At 38.1% G+C, this 24,360-nt stretch overlaps 1 protein-coding gene and 3 pseudogenes across 5 annotated transcripts in view; all 4 read right to left on the bottom strand.

The window, feature by feature from the left end:
• LOC125259513 (protocadherin alpha-C2-like) overlaps positions 1 to 24,360 on the bottom strand; it is an 82,678-nt gene that overhangs the window by 41,582 nt on the left and 16,736 nt on the right. The window contains exons 1-2 of one of the 5 annotated variants that reach the window (XM_048177191.1): positions 4,254 to 7,485; positions 2,797 to 3,755 (exon numbers count right to left, since the gene is read on the bottom strand). The exons of 2 other annotated variants lie outside the window; for them this stretch is intronic. In XM_048177191.1, the coding sequence (XP_048033148.1) occupies positions 3,747 to 3,755; positions 4,254 to 6,620 (2,376 nt within the window). In that variant the 5' untranslated portion in view covers positions 6,621 to 7,485 and the 3' untranslated portion in view covers positions 2,797 to 3,746. 2 more of the 5 variants (XM_048177164.1, XM_048177157.1) reach the window with 2 other exon arrangements.
• On the bottom strand, positions 10,739 to 13,699 carry LOC125259540 (annotated as a pseudogene).
• LOC125259554 lies at positions 17,443 to 19,470 on the bottom strand (annotated as a pseudogene).
• Positions 19,966 to 23,809, bottom strand: LOC125259536 (annotated as a pseudogene).

The following is a 24,360-nucleotide window of genomic DNA, read 5'->3' as shown; positions in this document are numbered from 1 at the left end:
ACTGATGGTGCTGAAATTACACTACACACACGCTTAGCAGGTCAGAGTTGTGGCAATAATCGACACAAGAAAACTCTAATCATAAAGATGTGATAGAAAGTATGCTTACAACTTCAAAGAAAACAAAGATGTCTGCTATTTTTAAAACAGGTTCAATGATATCATTTATTTTAAGTAAACTGAATGTAAACAGGCTTTTTTCTGCAAGTTGCAACATCTGTGCATGAATCACATACTCAGCATAATTGTAAGTAAGTGAATGATGTTTTGCTTCACTTCTATCTAGTAAATAAATAAGAGCTAATATTTCACTATTAAAAAGAAAAAAGAAAAGCATGCATATAGTGAATATGTGAACAGGCCATATAAGTGAAAATTCAGCTACTTTATAAACTAAGGTCTTAAATAATGCTCACCTTCCCAGTGGTAGGAAGAGTTTGGGTTTTTGTAAAAGTATCTTCTCCATGAATGCTGACCAGTTCGGCCTCTGCAGGCGGAAATGGTGAAGGAAAAACCACCATGTCACTCTTCATTGTGTCTGAACTAAAACACACGTCGTACTGTTGCGTTGATTTGGAGAAGGACCAGCTTCCGTCTGGATGGGTGCTGATCACTGGAGCGCTGTACCTGCTGAAACTGCCGTCTGTCCTGTAGCATTTAGCTGCTATCAAACCCACGAGACTCAGTAAAAAGATGACTGATACTGAGACAATAGCGATGAGCAGATACACATTCAGATCGGAAAAACTCTCCTCTTTCACAGGAACTTCTCTGAATGATGTCTTTATGTCATCCAGACTCTCAACAACCACAACATCCATGGACATAGTGGCTGAGAGTGATGGCTCTCCATTATCACACACTGTAATAAGAAGTGGGTGAGTTTTTAAGTCATTGTCACTCATTCGTCTCTTAGTTCTTATTTCTCCAGTGCTGCTTCCAATGCGGAAGAGATTAGTTCCTTTGGGTTCACTCATATGATAAGACAGAAGAGCGTTATATCCAGAGTCAGCATCAACAGCTCTGATCTTGGCTACAAAGTATCCCGCTTCAGCAGAGTAGGGAATGTTCTCAGTATTAACTGATCCAGGGTCAGAATAAGGTGCTAAAATAACTGGACTGTTGTCATTCTCATCCAGAATAAACACATTTACAGTCACATTACTGCTCAGAGGAGGAACACCAGCATCTATGGCCTGAACATGGAAACTAAAGGTTTTCTGTTCTTCAAAATTGAAAGACTGTAGGTTATACAATTGGCCTGTTAATGAGTTAACACTAACAGCATTTATGCTTGTTGCTTTGTTATCCACAATAGAGTAAGAAATTTTAGCATTTTCATTTGAATCTCTGTCAACTGCTGACACTGTGTGAATAAGGGTTCCAGATGGCGTGTTTTCCTTTACGTAGACATTAATGCTTTTTCCGTTAAATTGCGGAGGATTGTCATTCACATCTGAAACTTCAACATAAATCACACTAGTGCTGGAAAGAGGTGGGGTGCCCTCATCTACTGCTATGAGGGTAACATTATACTTGGAGATCTTTTCTCTGTCAATCTGGCCTTCTAAAACAACAGAGTAATAATTTTTGTAGGAAGACTCAAGTTTGAAAGGTAAATTACCTATGAGCTTACAACTCACTTTCCCATTCATTCCACCATCCTTGTCTGAAACTGTGACCAGAGCCACAGCAGTGCCAGTTTTCGCATCTTCCCTTAAAGAAGACAGCAGGGATGTTACTACTATTTCTGGTGCATTATCATTTACGTCTATGACTTCAATTAATACTTTACAATTTACCGTCATTGGGGAAAGACCCTTATCATGGGCCTCTACTCTGAGTTCATAAAAAGCTTTGTCCTCAAAATCAATATTCCCTTTTACTTCAATCTCCCCAGAATCAGGACTGATTGCAAATACATCAAGATTTTTTTCCTGACCATGACTGCTAAACAAATATGTTACTTCCCCATTTGGACCCTCATCCATGTCAGTAGCATTGAGTTTGATTACCTTAGTTCCTCGAGGTGTGTTCTCTGTCACACGGACTTTATAAAGAGGATTGCTAAACACTGGAGCATTATCATTTGTATCTAAAATGTTAACTATAATTTGTAATGTTCCAGATCTTGGCGGTTTCCCTCCATCAGAAGCGGTCAAGACTAGTCGAATTACAGGTTCTCTCTCTCTGTCTAAAGCTTTTCGAAGGATTAGCTCTGCAGACATGCCATGTTCACCACCAGGGTGTACTTCTAATGAGAAATGTTCATTAGGACTCAGTTTATAGCTTTTAACAGAGAAAGGTCCAACATCTTCATCCAACGCACTGATCAAGGAAAATGTAGCTCCTGGCTGCACTGATTCAGAGATATTCAAAACTTGAGTTTCAACAGGGAATGTAGGAGAATTGTCATTCACATCATTAACATTAACTATCACTCGGCTCAGACTAAGAGGGTGGTTAACTATCGCCTCAAAATTCAATGCGCAGGATGGAGTATTTGGACATAGCTGCTCGCGGTCAATTCTTTCAGCAACATACAAGACGCCAGATTTTAGATTCACATCGAAATACCTCGTCTTCGTGCCGAAAACAACCTGAAACGCCCGTGATTCCAAATCTTGGACGTTTAAATTCATGTCCTTCACCAGATTCCCGACGACAGTTCCGATGTTTACTTCCTCGGACACGGAGTAGACAATCTGACCATACACAGGCACTGAAACACACATCACGAGCCAGAGGAAAATAATTTGCGGGAACGTAAAGTCCTTCCTGTCTGCCATCCTTCCGCGTGAGACGACAAAGTGATGAAAAAAAAAATTACACCGGACCGGGGATCAGAGGAATGTCAAAACTATGAACACCCTGAATAAAGAATAACACTTACGGAAACATGCCTGCGAAATGCATCTAGATTGTGACGCTCGGTTACAACACGTCACTCAGCGAAAACGTAGGCGGAGTTCAGAGGGTATATGGAAATTATTAAAGTTCGCGGTCTACAGTGACACCGCGCGGATTACGTGCGGTTCTGTGTGACGAAATCACACAACTATATTACATTCAGCACCACAAAAGATAAAATATCACCCAGTGTAAATTAAGTTAACACACACAAAAAAAGCTTTGTTAGTCTATAAAAAGCCTATATAAATTAGGCTACACCAAAACACAGTCACAACTTAAAGCGCGCCTGCGTTCAAAATGCAGTAACCTTAAGTATACATTTCATTATTTTGTTTCAGTACTATTAAAACAATGGGGCAAACTGATATTTCTAGAGCTTTTTCCCAATGGTATAATTTTACAAATGAAAATGTATCCCATTTGCCGCACACTGAATTCAATTATAAAGCTTACCGAGAAGGCCGTTGAAATTATTTGCTAAAATATGTAAAATAAATAAAGGGGTTTTTTTTTGGTTTTTTTTGTTTTTTAAATTTTAACGCTGAAGAATAGTGTAAACTAATTCAGAGTCAGAGATGTAACTTGTAAACATACTAACATGAAGCTGAACTGGCAAAAAAAATTTGATATTAATTTGTTTACAAAGGACAAATTACAGATTTTCATTACAGCTGGCTATTTTAATTCTCATTTATCTTTTTGTTTACTTAAACAGAAGACTTGTTTTCAGATTTACTTCCGCAATCTTTCATGCAGGTTATGAAATATGTGACATCCTTACAGCAATGCACATTTCCAACAACAAGCCTCTTTTTGACTTTCCCTGGAACAAACTACATGACCTGAAAAGAACAAGACACAGGGAGATCCGCTCAGAACAGTGAAAATGATCATTATTAATAACTTATAACATGGCAAATGTAATGCTTGTTTGCCATTACATCCACCCTAGCTGAAACTTTATCCCTTGCATGACTATGATTGCAAATGGGAGGACCAACCTACAATTTGATCAGCAATGACAAGACTAATTGAATGTTATCTACATCTAGTTACCAACATAAAGATATATCCTTTAAAAAATGGAACTGGAAGGCCAATGTAACACTGAGGTAAGGGAAGCTAAAAACAAACAGCGTATGCATGTGTACACTTGAACACAAACAACTGCCCATATACAACTGCCCTTAGCGTGATATGTCAACATGAACAGCTTCACATACTAAACCATGTTGCAAAATTACACATTAACTCACAAACTAAAACTAATCCAAACAGCTACCAAGAGTCTGTTTAGTATGATGGTATTTTCAAACTGTAAGATATAAGTTTTATCTTACCTTGGTAGTGCTTGGAAGTGTTTGAGTCCTGTTAAAAGTGTCTCCCTCATTAATGCTGATTAGTTCTGCATCTGGCAATGGAAACGTTGAGGGGAAAACGACTACATCACTTTTTATTGTGTCTGAACTAAAACACACGTCGTACTGTTGAGTAGATTTAGAGAAGGACCAGCTTCCGTCTGGATGGGTGCTGATCACTGGAGCGCTGTACCTGCTGAAACTGCCGTCTGTCCTGTAGCATTTAGCTGCTATCAAACCCACGAGACTCAGTAAAAAGATGACAGATACTGAGACAATAGCGATGAGCAGATACACATTCAGATTGGAAAAACTCTCCTCTTTCACAGGAACTTCTCTGAATGATGTCTTTATGTCATCCAGACTCTCAACAACCACAACATCCATGGACATAGTGGCTGAGAGTGATGGCTCTCCATTATCACACACTGTAATAAGAAGTGGGTGAGTTTTTAAGTCATTGTCACTCATTCGTCTCTTAGTTCTTATTTCTCCAGTGCTGCTTCCGATGCGGAAGAGATTAGTTCCTTTGGGTTCACTCATATGATAAGACAGAAGAGCGTTATATCCAGAGTCAGCATCAACAGCTCTGATCTTGGCTACAAAGTATCCCGCTTCAGCAGAGTAGGGAATGTTCTCAGTATTAACTGATCCAGGCTCAGAATAAGGCGCTAAAATAACTGGACTGTTGTCATTCTCATCCAGAATAAACACATTTACAGTCACATTACTGCTCAGAGGAGGAACACCAGAGTCTGTTGCCATCACTTCAAACTGAAATCGTTCTGTTTCTTCGTGATTAAATGATTGCAAACTGAAAATTTCTCCACTCAAAGAGTTTATATTTATCAGTGTTGTTATAGGAACACTGGAGCTGGAACTGTCTAACAGTGAATATGAAAGTTCTGCGTTCTCACCAGTGTCTGAATCATCAGCTGTCACTTTTGTCACGAGACCTCCAGCTTGACCGTTCTCAGTTAGAAAAGCGTTAATAACGGGTACTGGGAAATGTGGAGCATTGTCATTAACATCAGAGATATGTACAGTTATAACAGTGCTGCTGGAGAGAGGCGGAGTTCCTTCATCTGCAGCTGTAATTGTGATGTTATACTGAGAAACACTCTCTCTGTCCAGAGGTCCGTCTACCACTAGAGAATAATGATTGTTATATGATGTCTCTAGTTTGAAAGGAAACAAGCCTTTCAGAGCACAGTGTACAACACCATTTTTACCTCCATCTTTATCAGACACTGTAACTAAAGCAACAGCAGTTCCTGACTTTGTGTCTTCTTTCACACTTTCCAACAGAGGAGTCGTAACTATCTCTGGTGCATTGTCATTTTCATCAATAACTTCTATTAAAACTTTACATTGGGTGCTCTTTGGTGGACTGCCTTTATCTCTTGCCTGAACTCGCAATTCAATTGCAGCATTTATCTCATGGTCTATTTGACCCTTTACAACAATATCACCGGTTTCAGGAACCACAGTGAATAGACTTTGCTTTTTTATGTTTCCATGTTCAGCTATGGAATAAATAATATCACTGTTGGTGCCCTCATCCAAATCAGTAGCAGTCAAAGAGATAATTTTTGTACCAACAGAAACATTTTCTCTCACCTTGATCTTGTATAAAGGTTTGCTGAAGACAGGCTTGTTATCATTTATATCAATGACATTCACTATTACACTTAATGTGCCTGTCTTTGCAGGCTTTCCTCCATCAACAGCTGTCAGTACAAGAGGGATTACAGATTGCTTTTCACGATCTAAAGGTTTTTGGAGCACTAATTCAGCAGACACACTTTGATCTTCAGTTTGTACGTCAAGAGAAAAGTGTTCATTCTTGCTCAGTTTGTAGTCTTTCAGTGCATTAATGCCAATGTCGTTATCTTCAGCTACAGGAAGATGAAATCTCTCCCCTGGAACAACATCCTCGGTAATGTTTATTGTTATAACACTGTCAACAAAATACGGAGCGTTATCGTTAACATCCAGAACATTAATTTCAATTCGATAAAGACTATGAGGATTTTGAACAACAGCCTCCAAATTAAGAGCACATTGCTGATTAGCGAAGCATAACTCCTCCCGGTCAATTCTTTCATTCACAAACAACTCTCCCGTTTTCAAATTCACATCAAAGTATTTTCTGTTGGATCCGGATACAAGCTGCAAGATACGAGATTCCAGCTCCTGAACACTGATCTTGAGATCTTTTGCTATATTTCCGACAACAGTTCCCTTGTTTACTTCCTCCGACACCGAATAGATAATCTTGCCGAATGAAGATTGCCACAAACAAAAATGAAGGGCTGTTATGACGCAACAATATCTTAAGCTTTCCATAGCTGTTTCTTCAAAGCTTCAAAGCTTAATCATCTAAAAATAAAACGAAAATGTTTGTCTCGTTGCTGCCAGGCTCTTCGTCTCGGAAGTATGTATAATACCTTACCATTTACTCATGGATACGGAATACAGGCGGTTGCTCTTCCACTGTAGGGGAGGAGCCTCATTTTAATAGGAGAAGTGCTTCAAATTCATGGTCTGCAACGACATCGTGCGTTTAAACTGCATGCTGATTTGAGGTATTTTATTTAGAGTGCAATTTTCCTCACTTTAAATCTATGTTTCAAAAGAATGAATTAGTGAATTGCAAAGTATGAATGCAAATAAAAAGACACATTTATTGTTTAAATATCTGCAGCACTTATTAGAAATTGTAAATTCTGATCATAGGAGGCAAATTAAATAAAATATGTTTAAATCTAACCAAGATGACCAATTGAAGTGTTCGTTGTCCATGGTGCTGACCCCCTCTCTCAAAAAAGAATCGAAGAACCAATAAGTTTATAAATGTTTAATAAGAACTTTATAAGAAGCTGATTATAAGATGTATATTATGATTTGTTGTTGTGTCATTATTATTATTATTATTAATCATCATCTTTAATACTTTTTTATTTTCGTTATAAATTATAAATCGCATTTTATTGCATTTTGTTTAGCCCCTGTATTTATCCATGACTTTTTGCTGTAATTAGAAAATAACAACGAGGAAACTGTAATTAATTTCAGCAAAATAAAGAAAAGAACCAATAAAAATAGCTTGCAAACACCAACACGTTTTCATTGACAACTACAAAAAATAATTAAAACTCCACAAATATCGGCTTCAATTCTAACATTTTTTACACAACTAAAGGGTTTCAAATTCTTCTTACCTTCCCATTGGTAGGAAGAGTTTGGGTGCGCGTAAAAGTATCTTCTCCACTATTAATGCTGATCAACTCCGCGTCTGCTGGTGGAAACGGCGAGGGGAAAACGACTACATCACTCTTTATTGTGTCTGAACTAAAACACACGTCGTACTGTTGAGTAGATTTAGAGAAGGACCAGCTTCCGTCTGGATGGGTGCTGATCACTGGAGCGCTGTACCTGCTGAAACTGCCGTCTGTCCTGTAGCATTTAGCTGCTATCAAACCCACGAGACTCAGTAAAAAGATGACTGATACTGAGACAATAGCGATGAGCAGATACACATTCAGATCGGAAAAACTCTCCTCTTTCACAGGAACTTCTCTGAATGATGTCTTTATGTCATCCAGACTCTCAACAACCACAACATCCATGGACATAGTGGCTGAGAGTGATGGCTCTCCATTATCACACACTGTAATAAGAAGTGGGTGAGTTTTTAAGTCATTGTCACTCATTCGTCTCTTAGTTCTTATTTCTCCAGTGCTGCTTCCAATGCGGAAGAGATTGGTTCCTTTGGGTTCACTCATATGATAAGACAGAAGAGCGTTATATCCAGAGTCAGCATCAACAGCTCTGATCTTGGCTACAAAGTATCCCGCTTCAGCAGAGTAGGGAATGTTCTCAGTATTAACTGATCCAGGCTCAGAATAAGGCGCTAAAATAACTGGACTGTTGTCATTCTCATCCAGAATAAACACATTTACAGTCACATTACTGCTCAGAGGAGGAACACCAGAGTCTGTTGCCATCACTTCAAACTGAAATCGTTTAGTTTCTTCGTGATTAAATGATTGCAAACTGAAAATTTCTCCACTCAAAGAGTTTATATTTATCAGTGTTGTTATAGGAACACTGGAGCTGGAACTGTCTAACAGTGAATATGAAAGTTCCGCGTTCTCACCAGTGTCTGAATCATCAGCTGTCACTTTTGTCACGAGACCTCCAGCTTGACCATTCTCACTTAGAAAAGCGTTAATAACGGGTACTGGGAAATGTGGGGCATTGTCATTAACATCAGAGATATGTACAGTTATAACAGTGCTGCTGGAGAGAGGCGGAGTTCCTTCATCTGCAGCTGTAATTGTGATGTTATACTGAGAAACACTCTCTCTGTCCAGAGGTCCGTCTACCACTAGAGAATAATGATTGTTATATGATGTCTCTAGTTTGAAAGGAAACAAGCCTTTCAGCGCACAGTGTACAATGCCATTTTTGCCTCCATCTTTATCAGACACTGTGACTAAAGCAACAGCAGTTCCTGACTTTGTGTCCTCTTTCACACTTTCCAACAGAGCAGTCGTAACTATCTCTGGTGCATTGTCATTTTCATCCATAACTTCTATTAAAATTTTACATTGGGTGCTCTTTGGTGGACTGCCTTTGTCTCTTGCCTGAACTCGCAATTCAATTGCAGCATTTATCTCATGGTCTATTTGACCCTTTACAACAATATCACCGGTTTCAGGAACCACAGTGAATAGACTTTGTTTTTTTATGTTTCCATGTTCAGCTATGGAATAAATAATGTCACTGTTGGTGCCCTCATCCAAATCAGTAGCAGTCAAAGAGATGATTTTTGTACCAACAGAAACATTTTCTCTCACCTTGATCTTGTATAAAGGTTTACTGAAGACAGGCCAGTTGTCATTTATATCCAGTACATTCACTATTACACTTAATGTGCCTGTCTTTGCAGGCTTTCCTCCATCAACAGCTGTCAGTACAAGAGGGATTACCGATTGTTTTTCACGATCTAATGGTTTTAGTAGCACTAATTCAGCAGACACACTTTGATCTTCAGTTTGTATGTCAATAGAAAATTGTTCATTCTTGCTCAGTTTGTAGTCTTTCAGTGCATTAATGCCAATGTCGTTATCTTCATCTACAGGAAGATGAAATCTAGCTCCCGGAACAACATCCTCGGTAATGTTTATCGTTATAACGCTGTCAACAAAATACGGAGCGTTATCGTTAACATCCAGAACATTAATTTCAATTCGATAAAGACTATGAGGATTTTGAACAATAGCCTCCAAATTAAGAGCACATTGCTGATTAGCGAAGCATAACTCCTCCCGGTCAATTCTTTCATTCACAAACAACGCTCCCGTTTTCAAATTCACATCAAAGTACTTTTCTGTTGGATCCAGGATACAAGCTGCAAACATGCGAGATTCCAGCTTCCTGAACACTGATCTTGAGATCTTTTGCTATATTTCCGACAACAGTTCCCTTGTTTACTTCCTCCGACACCGGAATAGATAATCTTGCCGAATGAAGATTGCCACAAACAAAAATGAAGGGCTGTTATGACGCAAAAATATCTTCAGCTTTCCATAGTTGTTTCTTCAAAGTTTAATCATCTAAAAATAAAACGAAAATGTTTGTCTCGTTGCTATCAGGCTCTTCGTCTCGGAAGCATGTATAATACCTTACCATTTACTCCTGGCTACAGAATACAGGCGGTTGCTCTTCCACTGTAGGGGAGGAGCCTCATTTTAATAGGAGAAGTGCTTCAAATTCATGGTCTGCAACGACATCGTGCGTTTAAACTGCATGCTGATTTGAGGTATTTTATTTAGAGTGCAATTTTCCTCACTTTAAATCTATGTTTCAAAAGAATGAATTAGTGAATTGCTAAGTATGAATGCAAATAAAAAGACACATTTATTGTTTAAATATCTGCAGCACTTATTAGAAATTGTAAATTCTGTTCATAGTAGGCAAATTAAATAAAATATGTTTAAATCTAACCAAGATGCCCAAACTAATAGGAAAGAAAAGCAAGGATGAAGTGTTCGTTGTCCATGGTGCTGACCCCCTCTCTCAAAAAAGAATCGAAGAACCAATAAGTTTATAAATGTTTAATAAGAACTTTATAAGAGGCTGATTATAAGATGTATATTATGATTTATTATTGTGTCATTATTATTAGCAATCATCATCTTTAATACTCTTTTATTTTCGTTAAAAATTATAAATCGCATTTTAGTGCATTTTGATTAGCCAATGTATTTATCCATGACTTATTGCTGTAATTGAAAAATAACAACGAGGAAAATGTAATTCAGTTCAGCAAAATAAAGAAAAGAAGCGATAGAAATAGCTTGAAACACTAACACATCTTCATTGACAACTACAAAAAATAATTAAAACTCCACAAATTTCGGCTTCAATTCTAACATTTTTTACACAACTATAGCATTTCAATTTCTTCTTACCTTCCCATTGCTTGGAAGAGTTTGGGTGCGCGTAAAAGTATCTTCTCCACTATTAATGCTGATCAACTCCGCGTCTGCTGGTGGAAACGGCGAGGGGAAAACGACTACATCACTCTTTATTGTGTCTGAACTAAAACACACGTCGTACTGTTGAGTAGATTTAGAGAAGGACCAGCTTCCGTCTGGATGGGTGCTGATCACTGGAGCGCTGTACCTGTTGAAACTGCCGTCTGTCCTGTAGCATTTAGCTGCTATCAAACCCACGAGACTCAGTAAAAAGATGACTGATACTGAGACAATAGCGATGAACAGATACACATTCAGATCGGAAAAACTCTCCTCTTTCACAGGAACTTCTCTGAATGATGTCTTTATGTCATCCAGACTCTCAACAACCACAACATCCATGGACATAGTGGCTGAGAGTGATGGCTCTCCATTATCACACACTGTAATACGAAGTGGGTGAGTTTTTAAGTCATTGTCACTCATTCGTCTCTTAGTCCTTATTTCTCCAGTGCTGCTTCCGATGCGGAAGAGATTAGTTCCTTTGGGTTCACTCATATGATAAGACAGAAGAGCGTTATATCCAGAGTCAGCATCAACAGCTCTGATCTTGGCTACAAAGTATCCCGCTTCAGCAGAGTAGGGAATGTTCTCAGTATTAACTGATCCAGGCTCAGAATAAGGCGCTAAAATAACTGGACTGTTGTCATTCTCATCCAGAATAAACACATTTACAGTCACATTACTGCTCAGAGGAGGAGCACCAGAGTCTGTTGCCATCACTTCAAACTGAAATCTTTTCGTTTCTTCGTGATTAAATGATTGCAAACTGAATATTTCTCCACTCAAAGAGTTTATATTTATCAGTGTTGTTATAGGAACACTGGAGCTGGAACTGTCTAACAGTGAATATGAAAGTTCTGCGTTCTCACCAGTGTCTGAATCATCAGCTGTCACTTTTGTCACGAGACCTCCAGCTTGACCGTTCTCACTTAGAAAAGCGTTAATAACGGGTGCTGGGAAATGTGGGGCATTGTCATTAACATCAGAGATATGTACAGTTATAACAGTGCTGCTGGAGAGAGGCGGAGTTCCTTCATCTGCAGCTGTAATTGTGATGTTATACTGAGAAACACTCTCTCTGTCCAGAGGTCCATCTACCACTAGAGAATAATGATTGTTATATGACGTCTCTAGTTTGAAAGGAAACGAGCCTTTCAGAGCACAGTGTACAATACCATTTTTGCCTCCATCTTTATCAGACACTGTAACTAAAGCAACAGCAGTTCCTGACTTTGTGTCCTCTTTCACACTTTCCAGCAGGGGAGTCACAGTTATCTCTGGTGCATTGTCATTTTCATCCATAACTTCTATTAAAACTTTACACTGGTGTGCTCTTTGGAGGACTGCCTTTATCTCTCGCTTGAACTCGTAACTCAATAGCTGGATTCTCCTCGTAATCAATTTGCCCTTTTACAACAATATCTCCAGTCTCGGGGATAATGGTAAATAGATCTTTCTTTTTTCCATGACCAACAAACGAGTACACAACTTCACGGTTTATTCCTTCATCCAAATCAGAGGCAAGAACAGAGATAACTTTAGTACCAGCAGCAACATTTTCTTTTAGTTTGACTTTGTAAAGAGGTTGACTGAACACTGGGTTATTGTCATTAACATCCATAATGTTTAACAACAATATTTAAGTTCCAGATTTAGGTGGTTTTCCTCCATCTACTCCGGTGAGTACTAACTTAATTGTCGCTTGTTTCTCTCGATCTAAAGCCTTGTTCAGCACTAACTCTGCAGACACACTCTGGTCTTCACTCTGTGTATCTAGACTGAAATGTTCATTCGGACTCAGTTTGTACTCTTTCAGAGAATTACTGCCAACATCAGAGTCCTCGGCCACAGGAAGAGTAAATCTCTCTCCAGGGCTCGCGTTTTCACTAATATTCACAGTAAATATTTTAACAGGAAAATGTGGCGCATTGTCGTTTATATCCAAGATCTTAATCTCCACCCTGTAAAGATGATGAGGATTTTTAGCGAGAGCTTCTATATTCAAAGAGCATTTCTGATTCGACACACATAACTCCTCGCGGTCAATCCTTTCATTAACAAACAGCACGCCAGTTTTCAGATTTACGTCAAAATACTTCTTATTTGATCCAGTCACAATCTCAAACATGCGAGATTCCAGTTCGTGAACATTTGTGTTCAGATCTTTCGCTATATTCCCAACAACTGTTCCCTTATTTACCTCTTCCGGTACGGAATAGACGATCTGAGCAAACGCAGAATCCAGCAAAGAAAGGAAGAATATAAATCCACACTCGAAATATCCCATAAATGCCATGATGGTCATTCACAACTGGCTTGAGGACAGAAAAAAGATAAACGCGAGAGAACTGAATATTTCTTCGTTGCATTAGGAAACAAGAGTCGAAATAGAAACCTGCATCATGTCTCAACGACACACACACTAACACCAAGAGTCTGAGAGAGAGAGTCTTCAGATAAATGCCTATAAACCTTAAACTGACGGTCTGCAGTGACACCATGTGCTGAAATTATGCCATAACAGGAATAATGTAGCCTATAACTAAATCAGTTGAAGGAACAACAAAAATAGTAATATTTAAAGTAATCAAACAATGAAAAGCACCGCAAAATATATGATAGTGTCAGAATTCGTAAAATAGAATAAAACGTCTAAAAAAAAAAAAAAAAAAAAAACGCTAGCTGAAAATGTATTGAATTCTCCACGCCATGGGGCAAGTTATGACAGAATGCTGCTAAGCAACAAAATTAATGATCCTTTTTGGGAGCTGCACAGAGACAAGGTGAAGAGGTCAAAGCAGTTGTTACTTGAAAATACGGTTGGAATGTTGTATTGATCAGTCGGCAATTGTGATGTTTGCTTGAAGTCTCTTTTCTGTTTTGTAAACATAGATTATAATATTATTTTTAAATACATACTAATTATTTTGATACTTTAAAATGAAATTGGAAAAAAAAACTTTATATGAAAATTAATGATTGATACCGTTAGTAAAACTAACACCTTATAGTTAAATGCATATTAAACCTTCAGCCACAAATAAAAAACACACAAGTACATAAGGATATTTCATAATGTAAATCAAAACAATGCTAGGACGCTGAATTATTAAAAAATCACAATCTGTGAACTCCTAAGATCCAGTGATTCGTCTGTGATAAACGTTATTGGATTATCTAGCCAAACATTTATGACAACCATAAGTTAACATAATGGTTCTGTGAAACATAAGCTTATAAGTATAAGATATCAGCCTACTGTAAATATATATTTAACACTAATAAAAAATACAAGCCGCTTTACTTACCTTACCATTGCTTGGAAGAGTTTGGGTGCGCGTAAAAGTGTCTTCTCCACTATTAATGCTGATCAACTCCGCGTCTGCTGGTGGAAACGGCGAGGGGAAAACGACTACATCACTCTTTATTGTGTCTGAACTAAAACACACGTCGTACTGTTGAGTAGATTTAGAGAAGGACCAGCTTCCGTCTGGATGGGTGCTGATCACTGGAGCGCTGTACCTGCTGAAACTGCCGTCTGTCCTGTAGCATTTAGCTGCTATCAAACCCACGAGACTCAGTAAAAAGATGACTGATACTGAGACAATAGCGATGAGCAGATACACATTCAGATCGGAAAAACTCTCCTCTTTCACAGGAACTTCTCTGAATGATGTCTTTATGTCATCCAGACTCTCAACAACCACAACATCCATGGACATAGTGGCTGAGAGTGATGGCTCTCCATTATCACACACTGTAATAAGAAGTGGGTGAGTTTTTAAGTCATTGTCACTCATTCGTCTCTTAGTCCTTATTTCTCCAGTGCTGCTTCCAATGCGGAAGAGATTAGTTCCTTTGGGTTCACTCATATGATAAGACAGAAGAGCGTTATATCCAGAGTCAGCATCAACAGCTCTGATCTTGGCTACAAAGTATCCCGCTTCAGCAGAGTAGGGAATGTTCTCAGTATTAACTGATCCAGGGTCAGAATAAGGCGCTAAAATAACTGGACTGTTGTCATTCTCATCCAGAATAAACACATTTACAGTCACATTACTGCTCAGAGGAGGAACACCAGAGTCTGTTGCCATCACTTCAAACTGAAATCGTTTTCGTTTCTTCGTGATTAAATGATTGCAAACTGAATATTTCTCCACTCAAAGAGTTTATATTTATCAGTGTTGTTATAGGAACACTGGAGCTGGAACTGTCTAACAGTGAATATGAAAGTTCTGCGTTCTCACCAGTGTCTGAATCATCAGCTGTCACTTTTGTCACGAGACCTCCAGCTTGACCGTTCTCACTTAGAAAAGCGTTAATAACGGGTGCTGGGAAATGTGGGGCATTGTCATTAACATCAGAGATATGTACAGTTATAACAGTGCTGCTGGAGAGAGGCGGAGTTCCTTCATCTGCAGCTGTAATTGTGATGTTATACTGAGAAACACTCTCTCTGTCCAGAGGTCCGTCTACCACTAGAGAATAATGATTGTTATATGACTTCTCCAGTTTAAAAGGAAACAGAACCTTGTACAGAGCACAGTGCACAATGCCATTTTTACCTCCATCTTTATCAGACACTGTGACTAAAGCAACAGCAGTTCCCGACTTTTGAGTCCTCTTTCACACTTTCCAACAGAGGAGTCGTACACTTATCACTGGTGCATTGTCATTCTCATCCACAACTTCTATCAAAACTTTACAGTGTGTACTCCTTTGGAGGGCTGCCCTTATCTCTCGCCTTGAACTCGTAACTTCAATAGCAGGATTCTCCTCGTAATCAATTTGCCCTTTTAACAACAATATTCTCCAGTCTCGGGGATTAATTGTAAATAGATCTTTCTTTTTTCCATGACCAACAAACGAGTACACAACTTCACGGTTTATTCCTTCATCCAAATCAGTGGCAAAAACAGATAATCACTTTTGGTACCAGGAGCAACATTTTCTTTTAGTTTGACTTTGTAAAGAGGTTGACTGAACACTGGGTTATTGTCATTAACATCCATAATGTTAATAATAATATTTACAGGTTCCAGATTTAGGTGGTTTTCCTCCATCTACTAGCGGTGAGTACTTAACTTAATTGTCGCTTGTTTCTCTCTGATCTAAAGCCTTTCTGTCAGCACTAACTCTGCAGACACACTCTGGTCTTCACTCTGTGTATCTAGACTGAAATGTTCATTCGGAACTGAGTTTGTACTCTTTCAGAGAATTACTGCCAACATCAGTGAATCCTCGGCTACAGGGAAGAGGAAATCTCTCTCCAGGGCTTTGCGTTTTCTGTAATATTTACAATGCATATACTTTAGCAGGAAAATGTGGCGCATTGTCGTTTATATCCAACATCTATAATCTTCCAAGCCTGATAAAGATGATGAGGATTTTGAGCGAAGAGCTTCTATAATTCAAAGTAGCATTTCTGATTATTGACACACATAACTCCTCGCGGTCAATCCTTTCATTTGACATAACAGCGACGCCAGTTTTCACATTTACATCAAAATACTTCTGCATTTGATCCAGTCACAATCTCAAACATGCGAGATTCCAGTTCGTGAACATTTATGTTCAGCTCTTTCGCTATATTCCCAACAACTGGTTCCCTTTATTTACCTCTTCCGGTACGGAATAGACGATCTGAGCAAACGCGGAATCCAGCAAAGAAAGGAAAAATATAAATCCACACTCGAAATATCCCATAAATGCCATGATGGTCATTCACAACTGGCTTGAGGACAGAAAAAAAAATTAACGCGAGAGAATCGAATATTTCTTCGTTGCATTAGGAAACACGAGTCGAAATAGAAACCTGCATCATGTCTCAACGACACACACACTAACATCAAGAGTCTGAGAGAGAGAGTCTTCAGATAAATGCCTATAAACCTTAAACTGACGGTCTGCAGTGACCACCATGTGCTTGAAATTATGCCATAACAGGAATTTAAACATCAGTTCAAAGAACAAAATACTGGGAGACAGCAACAAAAATAGTATAATATTCAAAGTAATCCAACAAAGAAAAATACCGCTAAAAATACTACATGATCAGATTACCGTACTCTCTAAAAAATGATGGGTTAAAAACAACCCAAGTTGGGTTGAAAATGGACAAACCCAGCGATTGGATTGTTTAAACTCAGCGGTTTGGTTAAATGTTTGCCCAACGTGCTGGGCAGTATTATTTAACTCAACTATTGTTTAAAAATGACTATATGGCTGGCTTAAAATGAACCCCAAATAGGTTGGAAATTAAAAATCAGACACATAATTACTAGAGGCAACAATAATAATAAGGTGAATATTTATTAAATTTAATAAATGTTTATTGTTTAATTATTGTTCATTAAACTTCTTAATAAATGTTCATAAACATATTAATAAATGGTAATTTCCAACATACTTTGGGTTCATGTTAAGCAAGCAATACAGTGATTTTTAAACAATCGGGTTAAATAAAACTACACAGCAGGTTGAGGAAACATTTCACCCATTCGCTGGGTTTGTCCATTTTCAATCCAACTTGGGTTGTTTTAACCCAGCATTATTTGGAGTGTACTTATTATGTAATTCACACGTTAATGCTGCTAATACTACTGAAAGCAAATAGAATAAATCGACTAAAAAAAGACGCTCGCTAAAAATATAAAATTCTCCATGGGGCAAGTTATGACAGAATGCTGCTATGCAACAAAATTAATGATCCTCCTTAGCAGCTGCACAGAGATATAGTGAAGAGGTGAAAGCAGTTGATACTATATCATTGAAAATAATACGGTTGGAATGTTGTATTGACCAATTATTGGATTATTATTATTATCATTATTAATGCATTTAATTGCACATTTCCTGTCACTTACTTCTGTTTAAATTTTTGTTACATTTGCTTGACATGGCTTTTCTGTTTTGCAAACTATATAGACTGTTATATTATTTTGTAATACATACTACTAATTATTTTGATACTTGTAAATGGCAACAAAAAAATCAATTAAAAACAACAACAACAACCTGCATTAAGGACAAGATTAAGTATGTTAGTAAAACTGCAGATTACTGACAAATAGCAAGGAATTCATAATGTATCGAAACAACTTCGTAAATTAAAAACAAGTGAAACAACCACATTGTGAAAACCAAAGCAACATTTATGACAACCATAAGAAATAACTGTGAACAGCTTAGAACAATTCAGCTGTTAATATTTTAACACTAATTTTCAACGATCTTCTTACCTTCCCATTGCTTGGAAGAGTTTGGGTGCGCGTAAAAGTATCTTCTCCACTATTAATGCTGATCAACTCCGCGTCTGCTGGTGGAAACGGCGAGGGGAAAACGACTACATCACTCTTTATTGTGTCTGAACTAAAACACACGTCGTACTGTTGAGTAGATTTAGAGAAGGACCAGCTTCCGTCTGGATGGGTGCTGATCACTGGAGCGCTGTACCTGCTGAAACTGCCGTCTGTCCTGTAGCATTTAGCTGCTATCAAACCCAGACTTTGTAAAGAGGTTGACTGAACACTGGGTTATTGTCATTAACATCCATAATGTTAATAATAATATTTACAGTTCCCGATTTAGGTGGTTTTCCTCCATCTACTCCGGTGAGTACTAACTTAATTGTCGCTTGTTTCTCTCGATCTAAAGCCTTGTTCAGCACTAACTCTGCAGACACACTCTGGTCTTCACTCTGTGTATCTAGACTGAAATGTTCATTCGGACTAAGTTTGTACTCTTTCAGCGAATTACTGCCAACATCAGTGTCCTCGGCCACAGGGAGAGGAAATCTCTCTCCAGGGCTTGCGTTTTCTGTAATATTCAATGCATATACTTTAGCAGGAAAATGTGGCGCATTGTCGTTTATATCCAACATCTTAATCTCCACCCTGTAAAGATGATGAGGATTTTTAGCGAGAGCTTCTATATTCAAAGAGCATTTCTGATTCGACACACATAACTCCTCGCGGTCAATCCTTTCATTAACATACAGCACGCCAGTTTTCAGATTTACGTCAAAATACTTCTTATTTGATCCAGTCACAATCTCAAACATGCGAGATTCCAGTTCGTGAACATTTATGTTCAGATCTTTCGCTATATTCCCAACAACTGTTCCCTTATTTACCTCTTCCGGTACGGAATAGACGATCTGAGCAAACGCGGAATCCAGCAAAGAAAGGAAAAATATAAATCCACACTCGAAATATCCCATAAATGCCATGATGGTCATTCACAACTGGCTTGAGGACAGAAAAAAAAATTAACGCGAGAGAATCGAATATTTCTTCGTTGCATTAGGAAACACGAGTCGAAATAGAAACCTGCATCATGTCTCAACGACACACACACTAACATCAAGAGTCTGAGAGAGAGAGTCTTCAGATAAATGCCTATAAACCTTAAACTGACGGTCTGCAGTGACACCATGTGCTGAAATTATGCCATAACAGGAATTTAAACATCAGTTCAAAGAACAAAATACTGGGAGACAGCAACAAAAATAGTATAATATTCAAAGTAATCCAACAAAGAAAAATACCGCTAAAAATACTACATGATCAGATTACCGTACTCTCTAAAAAATGATGGGTTAAAAACAACCCAAGTTGGGTTGAAAATGGACAAACCCAGCGATTGGATTGTTTAAACTCAGCGGTTTGGTTAAATGTTTGCCCAACGTGCTGGGCAGTATTATTTAACTCAACTATTGTTTAAAAATGACTATATGGCTGGCTTAAAATGAACCCCAAATAGGTTGGAAATTAAAAATCAGACACATAATTACTAGAGGCAACAATAATAATAAGGTGAATATTTATTAAATTTAATAAATGTTTATTGTTTAATTATTGTTCATTAAACTTCTTAATAAATGTTCATAAACATATTAATAAATGGTAATTTCCAACATACTTTGGGTTCATGTTAAGCAAGCAATACAGTGATTTTTAAACAATCGGGTTAAATAAAACTACACAGCAGGTTGAGGAAACATTTCACCCATTCGCTGGGTTTGTCCATTTTCAATCCAACTTGGGTTGTTTTAACCCAGCATTATTTGGAGTGTACTTATTATGTAATTCACACGTTAATGCTGCTAATACTACTGAAAGCAAATAGAATAAATCGACTAAAAAAAGACGCTCGCTAAAAATATAAAATTCTCCATGGGGCAAGTTATGACAGAATGCTGCTATGCAACAAAATTAATGATCCTCCTTAGCAGCTGCACAGAGATATAGTGAAGAGGTGAAAGCAGTTGATACTATATCATTGAAAATAATACGGTTGGAATGTTGTATTGACCAATTATTGGATTATTATTATTATCATTATTAATGCATTTAATTGCACATTTCCTGTCACTTACTTCTGTTTAAATTTTTGTTACATTTGCTTGACATGGCTTTTCTGTTTTGCAAACTATATAGACTGTTATATTATTTTGTAATACATACTACTAATTATTTTGATACTTGTAAATGGCAACAAAAAAATCAATTAAAAACAACAACAACAACCTGCATTAAGGACAAGATTAAGTATGTTAGTAAAACTGCAGATTACTGACAAATAGCAAGGAATTCATAATGTATCGAAACAACTTCGTAAATTAAAAACAAGTGAAACAACCACATTGTGAAAACCAAAGCAACATTTATGACAACCATAAGAAATAACTGTGAACAGCTTAGAACAATTCAGCTGTTAATATTTTAACACTAATTTTCAACGATCTTCTTACCTTCCCATTGCTTGGAAGAGTTTGGGTGCGCGTAAAAGTATCTTCTCCACTATTAATGCTGATCAACTCCGCGTCTGCTGGTGGAAACGGCGAGGGGAAAACGACTACATCACTCTTTATTGTGTCTGAACTAAAACACACGTCGTACTGTTGAGTAGATTTAGAGAAGGACCAGCTTCCGTCTGGATGGGTGCTGATCACTGGAGCGCTGTACCTGCTGAAACTGCCGTCTGTCCTGTAGCATTTAGCTGCTATCAAACCCACGAGACTCAGTAAAAAGATGACTGATACTGAGACAATAGCGATGAGCAGATACACATTCAGATCGGAAAAACTCTCCTCTTTCACAGGAACTTCTCTGAATGATGTCTTTATGTCATCCAGACTCTCAACAACCACAATATCAATGGACATAGTGGCTGACAGTGATGGCTCTCCATTATCACACACTGTAATAAGAAGAGGGTGAGTTTTTAAGTCATTGTCACTCATTCGTCTCTTAGTCCTTATTTCTCCAGTGCTGCTTCCAATGCGGAAGAGATTGGTTCCTTTGGGTTCACTCATATGATAAGACAGAAGAGCGTTATATCCAGAGTCAGCATCAACAGCTCTGATCTTGGCTACAAAGTATCCCGCTTCAGCAGAGTAGGGAATGTTCTCAGTATTAACTGATCCAGGCTCAGAATAAGGCGCTAAAATAACTGGACTGTTGTCATTCTCATCCAGAATAAACACATTTACAGTCACATTACTGCTCAGAGGAGGAACACCAGAGTCTGTTGCCATCACTTCAAACTGAAATCGTTTTGTTTCTTCGTGATTAAATGATTGCAAACTGAATATTTCTCCACTCAAAGAGTTTATATTTATCAGTGTTGTTATAGGAACACTGGAGCTGGAACTGTCTAACAGTGAATATGAAAGTTCTGCGTTCTCACCAGTGTCTGAATCATCAGCTGTTACTTTTGTCACGAGACCTCCAGCTTGACCATTCTCACTTAGAAAAGCGTTAATAACGGGTGCTGGGAAATGTGGGGCATTGTCATTAACATCAGAGATATGTACAGTTATAACAGTGCTGCTGGAGAGAGGCGGAGTTCCTTCATCTGCAGCTGTAATTGTGATGTTATACTGAGAAACACTCTCTCTGTCCAGAGGTCCGTCTACCACTAGAGAATAATGATTGTTATATGACGTCTCTAGCTTGAAAGGAAACAAGCCTTTCAGAGCACAGTGTACAATGCCATTTTTGCCTCCATCTTTATCAGACACTGTGACTAAAGCAACAGCAGTTCCTGACTTTGTGTCCTCTTTCACACTTTGAAGCAGGGTAGTCGTAACTATCTCTGGTGCATTATCATTTTCATCCATAACTTCTATTAAAACTTTACACTGTGTGCTCCTTGGAGAATGGCCATTATCTCTCGCAAGAACTCGCAATTCAATTGCAGGATTCTCTTCGAAGTTAATACGCCCTTTTACAACAATATCTCCAGTCTCGGGGATAATGTTAAACAAGTCTTGCTTCTTACCATGATCCGCAAACGAGTACACAATTTCACTGTTTATTCCTTCATCCAAATCAGAGGCAAAGACAGATAAAACTTTAGTACCAGCAACAACATTTTCTTTTAATTTGACTTTGTAAAGAGGTTGACTGAACACTGGGTTATTGTCATTAATATCCATTACGTTTATGTTAATATTTAAAGTCCCCGATTTAGGTGGTTTTCCTCCATCTACTCCGGTGAGTACTAACTTAATTGTCGCTTGTTTCTCTCGATCTAAAGCCTTGTTCAGCACTAACTCTGCAGACACACTCTGGTCTTCACTCTGTGTATCTAGACTGAAATGTTCATTCGGACTAAGTTTGTACTCTTTCAGCGAATTACTGCCAACATCAGTGTCCTCGGCCACAGGGAGAGGAAATCTCTCTCCAGGGCTTGCGTTTTCTGTAATATTCAATGCATATACTTTAGCAGGAAAATGTGGCGCATTGTCGTTTATATCCAACATCTTAATCTCCACCCTGTAAAGATGATGAGGATTTTTAGCGAGAGCTTCTATATTCAAAGAACATTTCTGATTCGACACACATAACTCCTCGCGGTCAATCCTTTCATTAACAATACAGCACGCCAGTTTTCAGATTTACGTCAAAATACTTCTTATTTGATCCAGTCACAATCTCAAACATGCGAGATTCCAGTTCGTGAACATTTATGTTCAGGTCTTTCGCTATATTCCCAACAACTGTTCCCTTATTTACCTCTTCCGGTACGGAATAGACGATCTGAGCAAAAGCAGAATCCAGCAAAGAAAGGAAGAATATAAATCCACACTCGAAATATCCCATAAATGCCATGATGATCATTCACAACTGGCTTGAGGACAGAAAAAAATGAACGCGAGAGAATCGAATATTTTCCCCTTGCATTAGGAAACAGGAGACGAAATAGAAACCTGCATCATGTCTCAACGACACACACACTAACACCAAGAGTCTGAGAGAGAGAGGCTTCAGAGTAATGCCTATAAACCTTAAACCGACGGTCTGCAGTGACACCATGTGCTAAAACTATGCCATAACAGGAATATTCTATTTCCAAATCCACTGAAGAAACACATGGCGCATTTGCGATGAAATGACAACACAAAATACAAGTCAAAGTTACCAAACACTAAAAAAACAAGATTATAATACATCATAGTCATTTTAATTTGCCAAAACATGCAGAAGCACATGTTAAAATTCCTCATAAATGTAACATTTCCATGCTACAATTCATTAATGTGCTGCTGTCCATGGTACTGACCGATGTAGTCACAACACAATAACACCTTATAGTTAAATGCGATATTAAACCTCTCAGCCACAAATACAAAAACACACAAGTACATACATATTTCAAAATGTAAATTCATTTATGGTTAAATGAGTATTAATGCCGTCAGGACTGCTGAATTAATTACTAAAAATCACAATCTGCGCGTGAACTCCTAAGATCCAGTGATTCGTCTTGTAATGGATATAAGCAATTAGTTATTGGATTATCTAGAGCATGCATTGAACTATCCAGTGCAACAATACAAGCGCTTTTAGTTATACATAGTATGGTTCTCTTTTCAAAACATAAGACTTATAAGTATAAGATATAGCCTACTTTAATATAGCCTACTACTATATATCTATATTGAACATAATAAAAAATACAAGCCGCTTTACTAGAAATGTAATGCCTTACCTTTAAATCTTTCGGTAGAGTTTTTGTCAGCGAAAATGAATCTTCATCAATTATGCTTATCAACTCGCCATCTTTATGTTGGGCTGGTACAGGAAACACTACTACATCACTCTTTATTGTGTCTGAACTAAAACACACGTCATACTGTTGAGTAGATTTAGAGAAGGACCAGCTTCCGTCTGGATGGGTGCTGATCACTGGAGCGCTGTACCTGCTGAAACTGCCGTCTGTCCTGTAGCATTTAGCTGCTATCAAACCCACAAGACTCAGTAAAAAGATGACTGATACTGAGACAATAGCAATGAGCAGATACACATTCAGATCGGAAAAACTCTCCTCTTTCACAGGAACTTCTCTGAATGATGTCTTTATGTCATCCAGACTCTCAACAACCACAACATCCATGGACATAGTGGCTGAGAGTGATGGCTCTCCATTATCACACACTGTAATAAGAAGTGGGTGAGTTTTTAAGTCATTGTCACTCATTCGTCTCTTAGTCCTTATTTCTCCAGTGCTGCTTCCAATGCGGAAGAGAT

The sequence above is a fragment of the Megalobrama amblycephala genome, linkage group LG2 (assembly GCF_018812025.1).
Source record: "Megalobrama amblycephala isolate DHTTF-2021 linkage group LG2, ASM1881202v1, whole genome shotgun sequence".
Lineage (NCBI taxonomy): Eukaryota > Metazoa > Chordata > Actinopteri > Cypriniformes > Xenocyprididae > Megalobrama > Megalobrama amblycephala.
The sequence above is the reverse complement of the archived record's forward strand: the minus strand, read 5'-3'. Positions and strand labels throughout refer to the sequence as shown.